The sequence below is a fragment of the Lissotriton vulgaris genome, unplaced genomic scaffold (assembly GCF_964263255.1).
Source record: "Lissotriton vulgaris unplaced genomic scaffold, aLisVul1.2 SCAFFOLD_719, whole genome shotgun sequence".
NCBI classification, from domain to species: domain Eukaryota; kingdom Metazoa; phylum Chordata; class Amphibia; order Caudata; family Salamandridae; genus Lissotriton; species Lissotriton vulgaris.
Genome location: NW_028243457.1, coordinates 339,125 through 360,398, shown reverse-complemented (window position 1 = coordinate 360,398; position 21,274 = coordinate 339,125). Strand labels below are relative to the sequence as shown.

Sequence of the window (21,274 nt, the reverse complement as noted above, 5' to 3'; positions counted from 1 at the left end):
AGGAGACAGTTCCAGGCCACTAGTCTCACTCAGGTCATCAAAAGGATCCTCAAACTCCTGAAGCTCCCCTTCCTCCACGTCTTCATCCCGATACCTCTGTTCCTCCAGAAGCCTCTGTGCCTCACGCCTCGACCTTTTCTTCACAAACGAAGCAGACGGATCCATGATTGACTCCGCCGGAGTCGGCGCCGAACCTGAAGTCGGGCGAGGCAGTTTAACTCGAGGTCGAACCGGATTCGGCATCGGAGTCGAGGGTACCGGCATCGAAGGAATCTGCGTCAATGGATTCGGCTTTAACGTTGAAGGCTTTGCCGGCGTCGGAAAATGCCAATGCGGTGCTGGAGCCGGCATGAAAGGAATGAAGGGCGCAGGAGCATAAGCCTGGGGAACACCCAGACTAAACGCCATAGGACCCGTGGGACCAACAGGTGCACCAGACGGGTACATTGCCCTGGAGTAGACCCCGAACATGGCATTGAGGAATTGCGTTGGATCCTGACCTGGAGCCGGAAAGGCAGGATATGAGCCCCTAGGCTGCTCCCGAGGGAGCGGAGTCGTCACAGCGTCGACCTCCTCTTCAGGCTGGTGCACCGGAGTTGACTGACCCGCAGGCAACTGAGCCTCGACTTCACCAACTTCCTCCACCTCACCTTCATCCTCCTGGCCTGAAGAATGGGACGGACCCGGAGATGGATTCACTACCTGCTTCGGTGAGCCAGGCGAATCCGCACGCAAAGCCTCACCCTCGGAGACCTGTGCTTCCGAAGCAGCTTAACCTGCGACTTCGGTCTCGAACTCGAGTCCTTTCCAGAATGATGTCTTGACTCATGGCTCCTCTTCTTGTGTTTCTTCCTCGAGGACCTCGAAGCATGAGCAGAGGACGACTCGGATCGCGACCTCGAATGAGATCGCGACCTCGAACGCCGAGTTCGCGACTTCGAAGTTTTCTTCTCCTTCTTACTTTTTAATTTCGCAACAAGGAGCTTCGTCTCCCTCTCTCGAAGGGCCTTTGGTGTCATCTTCTTGCAAGATTGGCACTCCTTGACGTCATGGTCGGAGCTCAGACACCAGACGCAGCACTCATGTGGGTCAGTGATTGACATTGTCTTGCCACATTCACCGCAAGCTTTAAATCCGGTCTTCTTCGACGACATCCCGACAGAAGACAATAAAACACAGAGAAAAATCACAAAGTAACAAAGTTACTGTAACAGCTACAGACGATCCCTTGAAAACCGTTAGCGCCGACAACGCGGAAAATAGGGAACTGATGTCATCACGCCGGCGTGGGCCTATTATGGTGTCGGTGACGTCAGCGGAGACGCGCGTGATGCCGTGCATCTATGACGTCGTCCACGTCGGCGCGAAGCTACAAAAAGAATTTCCGAATGTTGCTGACGCAAGGGGATATTCACAAGGTGAGGAATCCACTGGCAGATGTATCTATCAGAAACTGTCTTCTGTAAAGACATCCCTCAGCACACAATGGTAAACATCTTGAAGTTGACAAAAGGTGGAAATAAAAACTGTCAAAAAGCGACAGAGAGGTAGCTCTTCAGAGATCGGTGCTTAATTGGTGTGGAAAGAAAAGAACTGACATCCGCACGCCTGAGTGGTGCCTATATAGGTGACCGCGATGTCATAACTGACACCAACGATGATGGCAACGTCACGCAGAGCCGAATGGAGCCACCCGATGGTGCATGCAAGGGATACTGCTCAAGCAAATGTTTTCGGATCCAGCCTGATGCCTGGGGAAATCTAAAGTAAGGAATCTGCAGCTAGAAGTCTCTATCAGATGGGGTGTAACTGTACAAGCTGCAGACAAGCAGTGCCTTCTCGTGCTTAATGTCATGGTCCTTTAATATCTATGTATATCAGGCCCGGCAAGAGCAAACAGGCAACAAACACTTGGAGGGAAGTTCAAATCTCTCATCGGAAATTTTCATGCACTACGGAGGTATAAATTCTCTGCTTGCTGATGTCAAAGGGTGGATGCAAGATAATCTCCGAACGCTTTCATTTAGCTTGTCTAAGGTTTGGGGCACACTCTCTGGAAGCCAAATGCCCTCATACAGGCTTTATGAAAGCAAAGGAAGCAGAAAAAAAAGGTAGAAGCAGAAAACAACTCCTGGTAAAAGATAAAGATGACAATGAAGGAGATGTCCCCCCAAAAATACTGAGAAAAAATCGGCTCAAGAAGGTACAGGTAGCAACAGGCCAGAAAAAACAGGACTGAGGTACTATCACCACTAGAGGAGGAGCAAAAAACTTGGCAGAGACTTTGACTGCATTACGATACAATGCAATTATGATTATTGAGATTGGAAGCCATGACTTATTGGGAACACAAGCTTAGATATAATATTAAAAAGCCATCTTGAATCAGTGGCCTTGGTAAACACTATTTCAGGACTGGATTCATACCAAGCGAGAATCACCAAGGTGTTTTTTTGTAGAGGTTGAGCCAATCCGCTGAAGTAAGCTTTCCCAGGCCCTATGGCATACCGCCAAAACCGGTGTCACTTCTGAGCACTCCCAAAGAAACTTCCTTCTGACAGGAAAAATCAGCCCAACCCATCGACATGAGCATCAAAATGGAGCCTGAACAGCGACTGCTTCTGAATATGTGATAATTCTCTGAATCAATAGTCCACAAAAAAAGCTGCTTGCCCATCTGCCTGAGCAGTTGGTTCCTAATAGCTAAACCCACAGGCAAGATTGTCCCAGTGCTTCTAGAAAGATCTATGTATACCCTGGAATAATGCTCTATGTATTAGGCCATTGCAAGGATTTGCAATGTTTTAAATGGTAAAAATGTTTTCAATTACGAGCAACATACATGGGTACCTAAAACTCTAATTTAAATTTGGTGAGAGGGAGGGAGCATTCTGTTTGAGCAAATATGAGACTATAACACAGATGAAAATAACATGAAGTGAATGAGACCTATCCTTCTTGAATGGGATGTCAAATACTTGTGTTGAAGACCGTGTTTGGAATTGGAACTATTTATTGAAACCAATATATATGTATCCAAGGTTGAGACTCATCCTTCAATACCAGAACAATTTTTTAATTGATACTATATGAACACCAGTATCCAAACCACTGCAATATAGATCTAAATTATTTGACCTTATTTTCTTCTTCTCCATAATATTCTTCTTCCTTTGCTATAGTATTTCAGCACAGCAGAAGTTTCCAATGTGGCTTCTGGTACTAAAAGTGGTACCCATTTTACTTTAGTCACCTTGCTATTCACTTCCCTTAATGTAAACCTTGAGTGAACTTAAAGTGGTTTACACATGTGGAGACGGACACAAGCACAGGGACGGCGCAAAAAATTTTTAAGTGACAGAATTAGAAATACCCATCTGATAGTCCATTCACGACCACTTAAGAAGAAAGGAGAGCTGTACAACGTGGTCATTAATTTGAGTTCTTTTCAGATGAATATCAATATTGGAAAGACTTAGGCCTTCGTTACGAGAAGCCCAGAAAATGGATTGATATTTTCCCACCCGGGAGTTACCAATATTGGTTACAGTAACTCCAAAATTGGGAAAATCCAGTATACTATCAGTTATTTTTATGTTTTCTTCTTCTTAAATTCTATAAAATCAGTCGGTAAACCCTCAAAAAGCACTTCATCTCTTACCTGCTCTTGTTAAGGTCTTGTAGATCGGGCACATGTAAAATCCTGTTTTTGGGGGAAGGCGGTTTGGAATAGGAATTAACCAGAGAACCGCCATCTCGGTGTAAAGTTCTTTGGGCCGCGATTCTGATAGCTCATTCAATTCCAGATCCCAGCGAGCACCTTCTAAAAACAATCCATGAATATAGCAGCCCAGGGCTGGTCGTTCCAGCAGCTCTGACACAGGTTTTTTCAGGACCTTATTATGAAATGGGATGAAAGTAGCATACATTTAGAGAACCATTCAAAGCATGCCACCAACCCTGTCATCTGCATATTGCCAAACATCATCTTTCCTACAAGGTCACCGGGTCACCGGCACTCCATACCAAATTAGTGATGACGTTCTTACTCATAAAGTAGTCCCAGATCAATATCTTCTGCCAGCTAACATCAATTTAGGCAAAACATTTCTTGAAAATGGTCACTCCTAGGCTGACACATTTACAGTCCTTCTTGGCACATCTCAATAGTCCCAGAGAATGCTTAAGGTCACCAGTGTCCACAAGACACAGACTTATCACAGATTAATGAGTCTGGAATTTTTACTACAACACAGCAATAACTATTAAAGTTAAAAATAAAAATCATTTATTTCATACTTACAACTCAAAATATTTCAACATAATAGCACCAAACAGAAACAAATGCGTTATTGAAAGAATGCTTTGTGCAGTGGAACGTTTGGTGAGGGAATTTATGCCTACATGACATGCATCACTTACTATTCAATTAAACATTCCTCATCACTGATTATTCAGTTATACAGTTCTCATCTATCAGCTGCTTTTTCCATTTTTTCCAGGATACAGAACTTAACATTTATTGGGCAATTATATTTTTATCAACACTGATATATTTATTCTTTAAAAGGTTCACTATCTATATGTTACCTTTAAATGAGAAGCAAATTCCATATCACATGATTTTAACTGTGATTTCCGTATTTATCCTGATCCACTTACCTTTTTATACATTTCCACTGGAAAGAACAAAGTAACAATGTATATTTTCCTTCCACAAATGATTATCATTCCATTCAAGTTATGGCTACTTTTCAAATACAAATTCTTTATTTATAAGACTCTATGACACTATTAAGGAACTTTAGAGCGGTTCAACTAATATTAAGCATTAACATCTTTCACGGTCATCCCCATCTCATAGTCAATAAAGGAATGTTCTTACTTAGCACTTTTACCTGGTACACCCATTAAAACGCTCGTAGACAATTGTGATCATTTATCAAAAGAATACATTTAGCCCAAACCCCACATTTATAAATTGCAATGGTTGGGAAGCTTGCTCAACTCCCAGATCCAGGCTGCCTCTTCCCTTCAGTCAGACTGGTGGTTCTGGATAAGAGTCAGTCACCTTGTGCAGTCACGTACAATTCAAAGCTGCCAAACTTCAGAGTTCCTTAGGAGGGTTTCCGGCTTGGGCAGCACCAGCAGACAGTCTCTTCCGGTTCTTCCAAGTCTGACTAAGTCAGTGGGCAGTGTTCTCCCTCCCAGTTGCAAATTCGGTTTTTGGTGTTTGCACCAGAGTTCCTTGCCTTCCACTGAAGGTCCCCATTCTGGGAGTTGGCTTGGTCACTCACTTCCAAGTTCCAGCAAAGAATCTTCCACTGGAAGAGTCATTTTGGTGCCCTTAGTGTTATCCTGTAGGCCCACAGGAGATCAGCTGACTCTGATCCTCAGCCAGGACATACATAGTCCTTGGGATGGGTGATCATAACCGTTTCCCATTGTTTCAGCAGCCTCTCTTCTGCTTCCAAGCTATGCACCACATACATTAGTGATGTCCGATGAATTCAGACTTCCAGCCAGCGCTACACAACACTCGGCTCCATTAATCATATGCCACACACAACCTCCAACCTTATGGTTGAGATCTGTGCCAAGTACTGTTCTTGCACTCAGTTAGACAGAAGTCTTCAAGGCATTAGGGTTGCTGGAGTAATCCGCTCTCTCCCTGAAGCACAAGCTACTTACCTTCGGTAACAATATATCTGTAAGAAACAGTAGTTAGTATTAGATTCCTTACCTTAGAATATCCCAAGGTTTCAGACTGGATCCGGAAACTTTTGCGTAGCAGTACCCTTGTGCGTCGGTAGGGGTCGTCTGCGGCTCCGCGTCCGTCGTCGTTTGCACAGGGATGACGTCGCCGGAGTACTTAGACGCCGCCCTCGCGCGCTGACATCAGTTCTTATACACAGGTTTTCCGCGCCAGAAACGCAGAGCCATGATAAAACCAACACTGGTGCCTTGAAACTAGGGCCCTGAAAGGGGATGACCTTAACCCTAGATATCGGTTTGCAGAACGGGGAGGATGGGTGGGGCGGTAAGGAATCTAATACTAATTACTGTTTCTTACAGATATATCGTTACCAAAGGTAAGTAACTTGTGCATCTGAAAGAAACAGGTTAATATTAGATTCCTTACCTTAGAATAGATACCCCAGCAACACCAACCCCGGTGGTGGGTCTGTGAATCAATAATCACACCAGAAAGTCCTGGAGGACGGAACAACCAAAGAAGCCATCCCTCCGGACTTTGCTGTTCAGGCAGTAGTGTCTTGCGAACGTGTGCAGCGAGGCCCACATAGCTGCTTGACAGATGTCCTGCAAGGGTACTCCCCGGCCCAGGGCAGTAGTAGCCGCTGTGGCCCGAGTGGAATGGGCCCTCAGCCCAACAGGAGGCTCCTGCTTAGCCAAAGAGTAGCATGCCTTGATACACAACACAACCCACCAAGAGATGGTCCGTTTGTGCACCGCCCGTCCCTTCTTAGCGCCCATGTAACCAACAAAGAGTTGGTCATCCACCCGGAACTGGTGTGTGCGGTCCAGATAGTATGAGAGCGCACGTTTTGGGTCCAGACGGTGGAGCCGCTCTTCCTCTTTAGAGGGTTGCGGAGGCGGAAAGAAGGTGGGCAAGGTGATGGACTGCCCGATGTGGAAGGCTGTGACTACCTTGGGCAGGAAAGAGGGTCTTGTCCGCAACACAACCTTGTTCGGATGGACAGAAAGGAAAGGAGGCTAGGAGGAAAGAGCCTGGAGCTCACTCACTCTCCTGGCAGAGGTGATGGCAACCAGGAAAGCAGTCTTGAGTGTAAGAAGACGGAGAGGACAGTTATGAAGCGGCTCAAAAGGAGCGCACATCAGGTAAGTCAGAACCAGGTTCAAGTCCCACTGGGGTATCACGAAAGGAACAGGGGGGAACATATGAGTGATGCCCTTCAAGAACCTATTTACAATCGGGCACTTGAACAAAGAAGGATGATCAGGTAGCCTTAAGAAGGCGGAAAAAGCAGAAAGGTAGCCCTTGATAGTGCCTACAGCAGAGCCCTGCTGGGCAAGAGAAAGAAGGTAGAGGAGAACCTCAGAAATGGGGGCAGAGAGTGGATCCACAGCCTTTGCTGTGAACCTTGCCACAAATCTGTTCCACCAGCAGGCATATACCGACTTTGTGGAGGGACGCCTGGCTGCCAGAATTACATTACAAACTTCAGGAGGCAAGTCAAATGGCCTCAACTGTCGCCGCTCAATCTCCAAGCATGGAGGTGGAGACTGGACAGGTTCGGGTGGAGGACTGTCCCCTGCTGCTGCGACAGAAGGTCCTCTTGAAGAGGTCGACGAATCAGGGGTCCAACAGACATGCTGAGTAGCTCGGGATACTAGTATCTTCGTGCCCAGTCCGGAGCCACAAGGATAACTTGGGCCCGGTCGCGTCTGATCTTCTTCAGCACTTTGGGCAGAAGTGGTATAGGCGGAAAGGTGAACAACAGACCGCAGCTCCACTCGCGACGAAAAGCGTCTCCGAGCGAGTGCCGCCTTGGAAATTCCAACGCGCAGAACTGATGACATTGCGTATTCTCTTCTGTGGCGAATATATCTAACCAAGGCTCTCCTCACTGTTGAAAGAGACCTTGCGCCACGTCCGAGTTCAGACGCCATTCGTGATCCATCATGCACCGAAGGCTAAGTTTGTCCGCCCTGGCATTCAGGGAACCTTCCAGGTGTTGAACCACCAGGGTCACGCCCTGATGTTCCAGCCACTGCCAGAGGCGTAAAGCCTCCTGGCATAGGGTCCACGACCCCACCCCGCCCTGTTTGCTGGAGTACCACATGGCAGTGGTGCTGTCCGTGAACACCTGCACTACACTCCCCCGGACAGAGGGGAGGAATGCCTTCAGTGCAAGCCGGATCGCCCGCAGCTCCAGAAGGTTGATGTGGAGCCGGGACTCCGCCGGAGACCAGAGGCCTCTGATCTCTGCCTCTCCCATGTGGCCCCCCCAGCCCTGGAGGGACGTGTCCGTCACAACTAGGTGCTCTGGTTGGGGTTGTGAGAGGGATCTCCGTGAGCCACCAATGCAACTGTCTTGCAGTGCCCTCCGAGATCAAGACATGGTTGGACAAGTTGCCCTGGTGCAAACTTCAGGTAACACTGCAGAGCCCGCATCCGCCACCTGGCGTGATGCACCAGAAGGATGCAGGAGACCATCAGCCCCAGAAGCCGCTGCGTCAACCTGACCGAGACTAGGGATATGGGCTGAAAGGTCGGAATCAGAGCCTGAATATCCCGAACCCGCTGTTTGGGAGGATAAACCCGAAACTGCGCTGAGTCTAGAACCGCTCCGATGAAGAGGAGCTTCTGAGAGGGACACAGGTGTGACTTTGGCACATTGATGGAGAACCCCAGCTGGTGCAAGAGGTCTGCCGTCGTCTGGAGGTGGCTGACGACTGTCTGGGGCGAGCCGGCCTTCAACAACCAGTCGTCGAGGTAGGGGAAGACTGAAACCCCTAACCTGCGCAGATGAGCTGCGACCACCGCCATCACTTTTGTGAACACCCGTGGGGCGCTGGTAAGGCCGAAGGGGAGCACGGTAAACTGAAAGTGCTTGTGGCCTACCGTGAACCGCAGGTAACGCCGGTGGGCCGGCAGGACGGGGACATGAAAATAAGCGTCCTGCAAGTCCAACGCTACCATCCAGTCTCCCGGGTCCAGGCAGCTAAGACCTGAGCCAGTGTCAGCATCTTGAACTCCTTCCGGAGGAAACCGTTGACGTTCTGCAGGTCCAAGATAGGGCGTATGCCCCCTTTGCCCTTCTTGGGTACCAGAAAGTAGTGGGAGTAACAACCACACCCTACTTCTGGCCCAGGAACGCGTTCGATGGCCCCCTTGGCCAAGAGGGCCATAACTTCCTCTTGTAGAAGTTTCAAGTGATCCCCGACACGCGGTTGTACTGCGGTGGCATGGCTGGAGGGGACGCCTCGAAGGGGAGGGAGTAGCCCCTTCGGACGATTTGCAGCACCCACCTGTCCGATGTGACAGTGCGCCAGTGGAGGTGGTGATGGCGAACCCTGCCCCTCACTGGCATTACATGGGCCTGAAAGCTCGGACTAGGAGGGTTTTGAGGTGGATGCTGCAGGGGTAGGTGTGGACTGGCCTCGCTGTTGTCCCCGTCCGTCGCCACGGCCGTTTCCACGTCCGCCACCGTGCTGGATGGTAGTCTGCGGCCCGTGGCTGGCAGGACGTGTGGGGGCGCCCCTTCCTTGGCCACGAAAGGAGCAAAAAGCAGCTGTTTGCTGGCGGGGCCGAGAGGCCCAAGGACTTGGCCGTAGCCCTGGAGTCCTTAAAGCGCTCAAGAGCATGGTCTGCCTTGTCGCCAAAGAGGCGACGGCCATCATACGGCATGTCCATAAGGGTGTTTGGACATCAGTCGAAAAGTTTGCGGACCTCAACCAGGCATGACGACGAATCGCCACTGTCGTTGCCATCGCTCTGCCCAGTGAGTCCATGGTATCCAGCCCTCACTGGATGGAATACTGTGCCGCATCTCGACCCTCCGCAAGGGCTTGGGCGAGTTTAGTCTGGGCCTCCTCCGGACATTGTGGCAGCACGTCCGCGACCGTGTCCCACAGAGAGTGGGTGTAATGGCCCGAGATGCATGCAGTGTTGACTGACCGCAACTCCAAACTCAGGGAGGAGAATACCTTTTTCCCGTATTGCTCATACCTCTTGGATTCCCGATCTGGGGAGCCGTAGGGAATGCGGTCTGGGAGTTAGAGGCCTGGATGACCAGGCTCTCGGGGGTGGGATGGGTGGACAGGAAGCAAGGGTCGCCTGCAGCCGGGCGGTGGCGCATGGCCACGTTCCTATCTACAGGCGGACCTGTAGCGGGCTTGGACTAAGTGCCCAGAAGAACGTCTGACAAGGCCTCATTAAAAGGCAGCAGAGGCTCGGCCGAGCTTGCCTGCGGTTTAAGGACACGGCCGCGACGGGGAGCTCAAGGCCCAAGGCCTTGGCAGCCCATGTCAGCACCACACTATAGGCAGCCCTCTCCTCCGTAGCCACGGTAGGAGGGGAGACAAAACCAGTGTCTGGGTAGGTGTCCAGACCACTGGCCTCACCATGCTCACCTGCCCGGTCCTGAGAAGACTGGCACTCACGTGCCAGAGGGTCCTCGGACCCCTCCCAATCCTCCTCGCCACCCATCACCTGGTACTCAGGTTGAAAGGATGGGGCCGGGTCATAGAAATGGAAATCTCCAAGCAGCGTTGAATACGGTGCAGAGCGGCGCCGCTCCGACGCCGGACCCGAATCGAGGGTAGGACCGGGGACGGCATCATCCTGGGATGGCGCCGGGGGCGACACCCTTTGGGCTGGCGCCGGCGAGGTCGTGAGGTCGACCAGCGACGACCCGGATCCGGAGCCAGATCCGGTGGGGCCCTGCGGCGTCGGGACCGAAGTCACCGACGGCTGAAGCACCCGGCCCGCTTGAGGACCCAGTCGAAGGCGCAGCGGAACCCGACGAAGGAGTGAGCAACCTCGATTTCCTCCGGCATCGCGTTCTGCCCAGGGACCGGTGGGTATGGAGCAGGCCACGACGCCTGCAGCTCCGGCGGAGGTGTCGCCCGAACCCCCGGCCCCGTCGCGCGAGCGTCGGGGGGAGTCAGAAGAGCGATGACGCCTCTTCGACTTCTTGTGCCTCTTACCTGAGGACTTCAAGCCCGAAGACTGGTGACGACTCCCAGAACTGTGGTGACTCCGGCTTGCGACCGGTCCCTCGACCTCCTTCCGGACCGGGACCTCGAGCGGTGCGGGGCTGACTACCGGAGCTCGAGTCGGTTGCGGGACCGCTCCCGTCTAGCTTTGGACGTCTAGGCCAGGCAGTCGGAGCAGGACTTGCCGTCATGGTCGGGGCCAGACAGTGAAGGAACCGGCGATGGGGGTCGGTAACCGACATCAGTCGGTTGCAATCGACGCAGGGTTTGAACCCGGGCATCCCTACCAGCACCGCCGGAGTCGAAAGACTTCGAAAGATGATCAAAAAGGATCGAAAAAGTAAGTCAAAAATTGACTAAGGGTACAACTTTTTCCGGATCGGCGCTTGCTGGCGCGGAAAAAAGAAGAACTGACGTCAGCGCGCGAGGGCGGCGTCCAAGTACTCCGGCGACGTCATCCCGGCGCCAACGACGCCGATGACGGACGCGGAACCGCAGACGACGCCTACCGACGCGCAAGGGTACTGCTACGCAAAAGTTTCCGGATACAGTCTGACGCTTGGGGATATTCTAAGGTAAGGAATCTAATACTAACCTGCTTCTTTCAGATGCTTTGACCTCAGACACCATAAGATATAGTGAACTTAACAAAAATGGAGGGATGCCCCTGCTCAAACCCTCCTCCCCAAAGCTTTTTTCTAGTTACAAACAGGTTGTTCAGTTTCGGCACGACTACGGCAAAACGGGTGGTAAGCTTGAAGCTCTTCAAAACATCACAATCCTAAAATGTAAAAAAATGGAAGGCCCCTAGAGAAAACCATTATCCATGAACCCATGCTCCTTAGGAAAACTGGTCTTCACTACATATCCTGTCTCCTCAACTACATACAAGGAACTATGGAATTTACATGGCGGCACTAGGCTGGCCCAACCTCATCCTTTCACAATACTTTCCCTTCCTATCTCTGCGGTGTAATATCATTTAAAAGTCTCTCAGGGAGCAGGCACTCTCTCATCGGCGCTCACTCAGTACGAAAGATATGCCAGGTTGTGCCTTCACTTGAGAAATTAAACAAAGTTATTTTACATGTAACTGCCAGTCCTCGCACGAGGAGTCTTTTAATTTCCTGTCACACTTTGAGGGAAATACATGCAATAAGAAGTTAATTAGTGAATTTGCAATGTGCAGAGTCAAAATATTAGCAGAATCTAGTGATCGTGTACGTGTAAAAAAAGATGATTTACTGTTACTAGTATTGCTGGTACTATTCCCCATACTCCTTGTCAAAGATCTCCCCATGCTTCAAAAAGTGAAAAGGATGGATACTTCACACAAAAGAATAAACTGCCCAAAGAGGTGGTGAACTATTTAGTTATTTATTTATTTGATTGATTTGCAAAGTGCTGGCTTGTGACATGTCCCCACTTCATTGTACTACAACATTTATAACCAGGAGGGTTTACGACGAGATGTCAGTAGATGAAGTGTAGCTATTGACTTCAGAGGATCTTAAGTTACGTGAATGCACAATCACACACGAGGCTATCCTGATACGGAGCGTATGTGTGTGCCTAGCCATGCCTATGGTAGATGGGTTAATTGAAAAGACAGGTTTTCATCTTGTAGAATTTAAGGAGAGAGTAGACTCTGGTGTGCAGTTGGAGGTCGTTTCACTCTTTAGGGGGAATGTAAGAGAACACCCATCCTCAAAATCTAGTAGCATGTATGTGTGGGATGTGGGTTAGTAGAAGTCCTATGGAGCGGAGGTGTCTGATTGGTTGGTGGAAGGAGACGCGAATGTTCAGGTAGGTTAGGCCTGAGTTGTGTAGTGACTTGAATGTGTATAAGATGAGTTTGAATTGAGCATGTGTGTGTATCTGGAACTAGCATGCCACAAGGTCAGGGTTCATTGACTGGCCATGATGGGAAGTTGAGTTGTGAGAGGGTCAAAGATGCTGTATACAAAGGTGATTTTGTGACAGAAGAAATCCAAAAGATCATTGCAAAGGTCCGGTGAGTGGGTGATGTTGCTGGTGGCGGCAGGAAACACGTTGAAATCTTTGATAATGGTGAAGGTTTCCTTGCTGCTGTTAGTGCTGGCATCTATGCGATCTACAAGAGTGTCTTAGGGCTGATTTGAAGATGTCTTTATCTTAGGTGTCTCAACTTCTTCTCCATTTGCTCTTCAGTTGCTTGCAGTGGTGTTTTTTCAGCCTGAGTTCAACTGTGTATCAGCTGGCAGATAGAACTAGTTACTTACCTGTACACTATGGTTCTCCAGTATTATCTTTCATAGATTCACATGCTTGTATCTTCCCCGTCGTCATGGTGGGAGTCTCCCGGTAAATAATAATCATAGCAGTAGAAGAAAAAACTGCCTGAAACCATAGAGTAGTGAAACCAGAGGGTAACCTCTCCTCCTCATTATGTGGCCCAAACTACAGCCAATCAGCAACCAGCCCCAGCCTACACCATTCCCAGCAGAGCCACCATACCTCAGATTTCCTACCGCCCAAGAGTGAGCTATACAGGAAAACCAGAGATAAAAGGTGGTCTACCTAAAGGAAACGGGGAGGCGGGCGGGCGCATGTGAATCTATGAAAGATAATACTGGTGAACCATAGTGTACAGGTAAGTAACTAGTTCTTTCTCCAGTATTCAATCTTTCATAGATTCACATGCTTGTATCAGAGTAGATAGCAGTTCCTGTAGTTAGAGCGTTTCTAGGCTAGACCCCTTTCCTATCTCGGGGCTGTGTGCCATAAATTGCTTCTATTAAAAAGAACTTTTCACAATACCAAGGCATGATCAATTAAACATTGCCACTATAATTATTTGCGTAAAGAGAAAAAACATATTATATAGTAAAAGAAAGTTTGCAGAATACAATTCATCAACATGTACCTTATTTAAAGAGATGTCGCAGAACTGCCTGTCCCACTGCTGCGTCTGCTTTCCATTCCGTGTCCAGACAGTAATGCTTGGTGAATGTATGAGCAGTCAACCAGGTTGCTGCTCTACATATGTCTGGAAGAGGTACTCCTGCTAGCAATTCAGAAGACGTCGCCATTTTCCGCGTATCATGGGCACGGACTTTCCTGTCGAGAGGTCTTCCTGCTTTCTCATGACAGTAGCCAATAGCAGAAGCGATCCATCTGGATATGGAGGAACGTGAAAGGGCCAGCCCTTTTCTGACCCCTGAGTAAGCAACAAACAGTTGGTTTGATTTGCGAAAGCTTTTTGTCTTTTCAATGTAAAATTTTAGGCATCTGCCAATATCCAAAGTATGCAGAGCTTTTTCAGCCGCTGTGGATGGATTTTAAAATATGTAGGCAGGATAACAGGTTCATTCAGATGAAAATAAGAGGGTATTTTAGGCACAAATTTAGGGTTAGTTCTTAGCATCACCTTATCCGGCCTGAATTGAATGAAGGGGTCCAATATAGAAAAAGCTTGAATCTCGCTCACTCTTCTGGCCGATGTGAGCGCCAACAGTAATGCCACTTTCCATGACAAGAATTGCAATTCTGATTTGTGTATGGGCTCGAAAGGAGCTTTCATCAGCTGCGACAATACCGTGTTAAGCTGCCATGAAGGTGGGGGACGCTTGACAGGAGGAAACTTCCTGAACAGCCCTTTCAAGAATTCTTTGATTAGTCTGTTAGACCACAAGGAAGGGCATCCTGGTGATCTTCTATATCTGGAAATTGCTGCTAGATGGACTTTAATAGATGAGTGAGCCAGTCCTGATCTGGCTAAATGCAGCAAATAAGGAAGGATTTGCTCAGCAGAGGACGTTAAGGGATGCACTGCATTAGCAACGCACCAACTACAGAATCGCTTCCATTTTGCCATATATGTCCTGTTGGTAGACAGCGCTGCGGAACTTTGCAGTATTTCACGACATTCCGGAGTGATATCTAGGGACTGGATTTCGTGCTCGAAAGGTTCCAAGCAGACAATCTTAGCGAGGTCAGTTGCGGATGAAGTACTTGGCCTCTGTTCATGGAAATCAGATCCCTGGTTATCGGGAGCTGTATTCTTGGTACCACCGACAACTGCAGAAGCTCTGTATACCAAAACTGCCTCGGCCAGGCCGGGGCTATCAGTATTATCTGGCAAGATTCTGATCTCATTTTCCTCAGTAGTCTGGGAATCAAGGGAAAGGGAGGGAAGGCATAGGCAAACATCCCTGTCCATCGGAGCTGGAGTGCGTTCCCCCTCGAATCTTGCTGAGGGAACCTGCTGGCATAATGACTGCATTTATTGTTGCTCTGAGTTGCAAACAAGTCCAGGCCTGGTTTGCCCCACACTTTGAAAATCCGATTCAACTGGACCTGGCTGATTTCCCACTCGTGGCAAATGTCGGATGACCTGCTTAACAGATCCGCTTTTATGTTGTCTACTCCTGGAACATGTTCCACTTGCAGCGTTATGCTTTGACACAATAGCCATTTCCAAATTCTTTGTGCCAGAATCGACAAGGGTTTTGATCTCGTTCCACCCTGTTTGCGCAGGTAAAACATTGTTGTTGTGCTGTCTGTCCGCACTAAAACCGATGAACCTTGGATCCTGGGAAGGAAAGCCTGGAGGCCCAGGAAGACCGCTTCTAATTCCAAGAGATTGATGTGACGTTTCGCCTCTTGAGGAGACCAAAGGCCTTGAATTTCCAGGTCTTGCAGATGCGCCCCCCAACCTCGTAGTGAAGCGTCTGATGTCATGACGTAGCTTGGTGATTGTGGTTCGAATGACAGGCCCTTTGTTAGGTTGCTCCTGATACCCCACCATGACATTGCCCGCCTGATCTGACAGGTTATGACCAGCTTGTCGTCGAAGGAACCCAGGGCTTGGACCCATTGCTTGTCCAGGGCTTCCTGTAACGGTCTCATCTGTAAACGGCAGTTGGGGATCAGCGGAATGCAAGAGGACATCATTCCCAGTAATGATTTGAATATCCTGATGGAAGTGGACTTTTTTGCAGCTAGGGATGCAGTCAGATTCAAGATTTTCGTTACCCTTTCCTCTGAAGGGTAAGCCTTCATTTCTTGTGTTTTCAAGATTGCTCCTAAGAATTGCAGAGCACAAGTCGGAACCAAAGATGATTTTTCTTTGTTTATCCGAAGACCTAGTCTTTGGAAGAGATCCGTGCACTTCCGTAGAGATCTCTGCGTTGCTTGGAACGATGGTTCTTTTACTAACCAGTCGTCCAGGTATGGAAACACCTGTAGACCTTGCTGCCTTAAATGCGCCGCTATAGGAGCCATGCATTTTGTGAAAACTCTGGGGGCAGACTTCAGACCGAAAGGTAAAACTCTGAACTGGTAATGGCGCCCCGCCACCATGAATCGCAGATATTTTTTGTGCTTTTTGTGTATCGGAATGTGGAAGTACGCCTCCAGCAGGTCTAGAGAGACCATGTAGTCTCCTTTGCGAAGCAGTAGCAGAATTTCCTGCAAGGATAGCATACGGAAAGAAATCTTCTTTATGTATGTGTTCAGATCTCTGAGGTCCAGTACCTGTCTCCATTTTGATGACTGCCTTTTCCTTATAAGGAAGAAGTGTGAATAAAAACCTGTTCCCCGCTGGTCTGGTGGTACTTCCTCTATCGCTCCTTTCAGAATGAGTGATAAGACCTCTGCTTTGAGAGCAGCTAAGTGTTGATGAACTCTGCAGAGGGGTGGACGATTTGGAGGCCTTTGCGAGAATTCCAGGGTGTGACCCTGTGTAATGATGTCTAATACCCATCTGTGCGATGTTATGGACTGCCAATGCGGGAGAAACTGAGAGAGGTAGTGGAACTGGTCGATCTGAAGCGGTAATGGAGGCGCCTGTGGAACATCACTGTCTGCGACCAGAGTCTTGCTTCCCTCTGGCGGCGGACTTTCTTCTTCCTTGTTGTTGGAAGGAAGTGTTTGAGGACCGATATTGCTGGTTGGAGGAGTACTGACGTTAACCCTGCTGGTTGTAAGGTTGGTACCGATTAGATTGATAGGAGGAACGTTGTTGTTGAAAGTGTCCTCTGGATCCCCGGCCGCAAAAGGACTGATAACGGCCTTGTTGCAAAGATACCAAGGATCTAGCAGTGTCAGTATCTGCTTTTATCCCCTGCAACGCCTCGTCAATCTGTTTTCCGAAGAGGCTTTCACCATCAAATGGCATGTCCAATATCTTAGACTGCACCTCCGGTCGAAAAGACGTAGCCTTGAGCCATCCCTGCCTCCGCAGGGTTACCGCCCCAGCCATTTGGCGAAAGGCTATAGACGATATGTCCATTGCCACGTCTATGGACTCCGACGCTGCTCTGGCTCCATCTTGTAGAATGGTAGTCGCTGTAGGAGAGTAGGGTCTGCAATCCTATGATCACCCAGACTTTTTTGCTTTTGTTTCACTGGTTTACGACTTTCTCGGGCTGTGGGCCTGCCAATCAGACCCACAGCCTAGCTGTTCTCTCGCTAAATTGATATGTGTACCTTAGGTGCATTACCCATTTGGAACTGGGCCACCCTGTCAGACCCTTTAACTCAGGGCATCGGTGTACCCAGGGCCTACCAGGGGCTGAAGCATGTATTATGCCACCCCTGGATGGCCATCTAAATTTGACACAACTGGCTGCACGACAGCTGGGGCCAAGTGGCGTACTCGCCCGTTGCTGTAGGTGTAGTATCCCTATACCTAACCTTAAAATGGACACCCGAGTTCCTCTCAGTCACTCCTATGGCAGGCCTTAACAATCCTGAAGGCAGAGTGCATGGAACCGTGTGAATTGGGCTCTGGCACGAGCCGAGCCCGGTTGCAGCTTGCGGAACCAAGACCCAATGGCTGTTCCATGATAACGCGTATCATATCGGTAACTTCGGTATCGCGTTATCAAGACATGTCGAGTAAGGTGTCATACGAATCGGGATGCTGCCCCCTCACCAATTCTGGCGACGAGGTTAGCATTCCGCCCTTCTAGAGGGACACGACATGTACGTAACTGTGAACCCCGGTTAAAGTTAACTGAAGCCTCAGCTCCACAAAATGGACGCTGCCACCACAGACACAAGTCTGACCTCCTGCTGCTGGGAATCCTTCCAGCGAGGAGAGCTTGGACAAAGGGTTTCCTGTCAAGGGCGGTGTTCGCACCGTCCCAGACAGGGTTTGTGTATTCTGGGTAGGTAGGGCTTTGCAAGAAGGTGACTGCGGAGTGGCACCCCGGTGCTCACTACGCATCTGCCGGCTAGAACCAGTTCCAGGGGCGCGCAGCCCCTGACCTGGGGAAAGTCCAGCAGGGGGAGAGGGGTGTAACTACCCCCCTTCCTGGTCCCACCCTTAGGGCAGGACCTAGTCATGTACCCACCCCTTTCTTTAGGATAAAGGCCGGAGCCGGGACCCTTCCGAATTAGATCATCTTTGAATCAAGAATACTTTCTATGAAAGGACTTCGAGACTCTTCTTAAGATTTCTCCCTTGTGGCTAAGGAGTAGTCACCCTGCATCCGCAGGCACCATCTAAGAACTCTGCGGTTTGCTGCAAGTCCTTCCTCAAGGATCCGACGGCCCAGCTCGACGAGAACCGGCTTCCCTGGCACCTCTAACCTCTACCCACGTCGTCAGCTCAGCTGAGATCTGTGGGTGCGACGAGACCTCGAGGGACCGGCCATCATCAAAACCTGCACGCTTTCTTAACCAGCACGACCATCGAAGCAATTCTCTGGTGAGTGCTCTGGGGTCCGAGAAGCCCCGACCCTGAGTAGCTCCAGCACCGAAGTGCAGTCTCCCAGCTTCTCCACGATCTGCGTGGGACCCTTCTGCTCGCTGCTCAGCACGTTGTCTGGTCACTAGCCGCTGGCTTGTGTCCTTCTTTGACGACATCCGACAACCAACGTTGCTGGTCTGGTTGCTCCAGACCGGCCCTTGCTCCCTTTTTCGAGAGGAGCACTCCGGACCCTCCTGGTCCACTCAAGACGCCATCTTAGGCCCACCACGTGGCCCTGAGATCTGCCAAGGCTTGTTGCCCCAATCCTGGGCCCAGCGACGCCGACAGCATCAACCTTTGTGGGACAGCTCGCACCTCCATCCTGGTCGCCGACAACGCCTCCTGGTCCGTGAGACTGCAGAGCCTAGCGTCGCCCACTCACCTAGTCGAGGTGACGGCCATCCGGTGCCTTCCTGGTACCCTCTGACTACTGGCTAGTAGTACGAACTTGGTCCCCTCTGCTTTCAGGTATCAACGATCACTGATCCAGGCTTGGATTTCTACGAACTATTCATCACTGGTCGCCGGCCAGCAACTCCTTTTCATCCGGCTCCTGGCTCGTCAGCGAAGACCCCCGACACCTGTAAGACTTGTGCAGCCGCAGCCCTCGTGGCTAGGTAACTTCGGCATTCCGGTGCCTGCATAGCCTCCTTACTCAAGGGTCCCGAGTCCCTCGCTTCCGACTTGCCTTATCGGGTCCGCCCGAGACCACTAAACTTTCCGTGCCCTCGGGCACTTGTTTTTAATTGTGCACTTGAAGTATTTTCTACGAGCTTTTGGTTCTGTGCTTAGTACCCTGTCCTCATAAAGAGTACAGGGCTGTTGTGATTCTTAATAAATATACTGTTTATTTTCATAACACTTGTGTGGTGTCCTTTCACTTGGTGTTCAAGGGGTATGTGATGGTATTACAGCTGGCTTAACACGCCCTCTAGAGTTTAGCCCGAAGACTGCTCGTATCCACGCTACTAGGATAGCTGGTCTAAGGTTGACTTACAACCAATCACCATAAGGGTCGTTGGAACGATACATAGTGGTCGCTAGAATAGCGAACGCTGCATATCGGGCCACCTTCTCACATTGGATTTGAGCTTGCTGTTGTTTTACCACGCGTATCCTAAGAATATCTTGTGAAAGATCACATAAGTACTCCAGGTACATATAACTTAGCTTAGAATACTCTGAGTTCTACTGAACCAGCTGTTGTAGCTCCTCAAGGCTTAGCACACCTTGGCTACAACTCTTAGCAAGGGATCAGTAGGTAAACCCATAGTGTAGGTAGGTGCATCACTTACACCACCCTAAAAGCAGCATGTCGGACAAAGGAGGAAACTCTGAGTCTCCCCTTGTGTCAGTCGACCCTCCACAGGTCACCTCCAGATATGCTGCACTTAGCTTCCACGAGATGCGACAGATCTGTACATCTCGGAAGTTAAAACAGGGTGCAAACCCTATCATTCCGTTTCTGATTGGTCTCTTGGAGACTTATGATGCTAGGAGAGCGGGTAACACCGACCCTTCTCATCCAGAAATGGGGATGCCTCCCCTCGAGGGAACCCGAGGTGAACCTGACCTTATCCATCTCTCCGCCGAGGGCGAAGCGGAGGACGAGGAGCCAGAGACATCTGGGGACGAGGCAGACGAAGGTCCAGTCATAGTTAGTCAGCTAACTCAGGACAACTTAAGCCGGCACGAGATTGGTACTCGGGGACCCCTGGGCCCTCTCTCGGGCCAGCTTAACATTGGGAACGGACGAGTTAGGTCTCTGTCGAGAGGCTCTAACAGATCCGCTCGAACCAATGGCTCTCGAGGTTCTGCTCGAAGAGGGATGACATCACCTCAGAGGAGAATGTACGAAGCAAAGGAGAGGGAAGTCAATCTGCGGATCGAGAGGGAAGAACTTGCCCTAGCCAAAGAGAGACTCGCCTTTGCTCGAGAGCAAGAGTTCAGTGGGACAATTCCCACTGGTGGCAGCATTCCCCCACGGGAACCCAGGAGTTTAGACACTAAGCATCTGAATAAGATAGTGCCCCCCTTTAAGCAAGGGGACGACATCCACAAATGGATTACTGCTTTGGAGCGGGCCTGCACTGTACAGTGCATCCCCCAGAGTCAGTGGGCAGCTATCTTGTGGCTCTCCTTTGACGGTAAAGGTAGAGATAAGCTCCTCACTACTAGAGTCGAGGATGCTAACAATTACCAGATCCTGAAGAACACATTGATTGATGGGTTCGGCCTAACCACTGAGCAGTACAGGTTGCTGTTCAGGGATACCCAGAAAACTCAGTCTCAGGACTGGTCTGATTTCATTGATTGTGCCACTAAGGCTTTGGAGGGCTGGTTGCTGGGCAGTAAGGTTACTGATTACACAGGATTGTATAATTTGATCATGCGAGAACAGATTTTAAACAATTGTCAGAACCAGTTGTTGCATCAGCACCTTGTCAACTCGGATCTGACCTCTCCCCAAGAATTGGGAAAGAAGGCGGACAGATGGGTCAGAACAAGGGTTAAGCAAAACCAGGGCCAGAACCAGGGTGGTCAGAAGAAAGCAGACCAGAAGGGTAAAGATTCGAAAGGGGAACAAACTGACCAGAGGTATTCGACAGGTCCCCAACAACCCAAAGAGGGGGGGGGTCAGGCTTCCCAGAAAAAGAAGAATCAAGAAGGCCAATCGAAAAGGTGGTGCCAATACTGTAAAAGTAAAACTCACTGGTTTAGTGAGTGCACCAAGAAAGGAGGGAAGACTCCTGCTACTGCAGCCCCTAAGGCACCTGTGCCCCCTAGTACAGCCAGCGGTAGTAGTGTGCCTCCCAAGGGACTAGTTGGGTT

General features: G+C 49.8%; 1 protein-coding gene across 1 annotated transcript in view; it reads right to left on the bottom strand.

Annotated features, from left to right (window-relative positions):
- Positions 1-21,274, bottom strand: part of LOC147668342 (dynein axonemal heavy chain 1-like) — a gene marked incomplete at its 5' end in the record, with an annotated part of 387,636 nt that overhangs the window by 28,054 nt on the left and 338,308 nt on the right. The window contains one exon of the mRNA XM_086948583.1: positions 3,662-3,896. Within this exon, the coding sequence (XP_086804709.1) occupies positions 3,662-3,896 (235 nt within the window). The remainder of the gene's footprint in view (positions 1-3,661; positions 3,897-21,274) is intronic.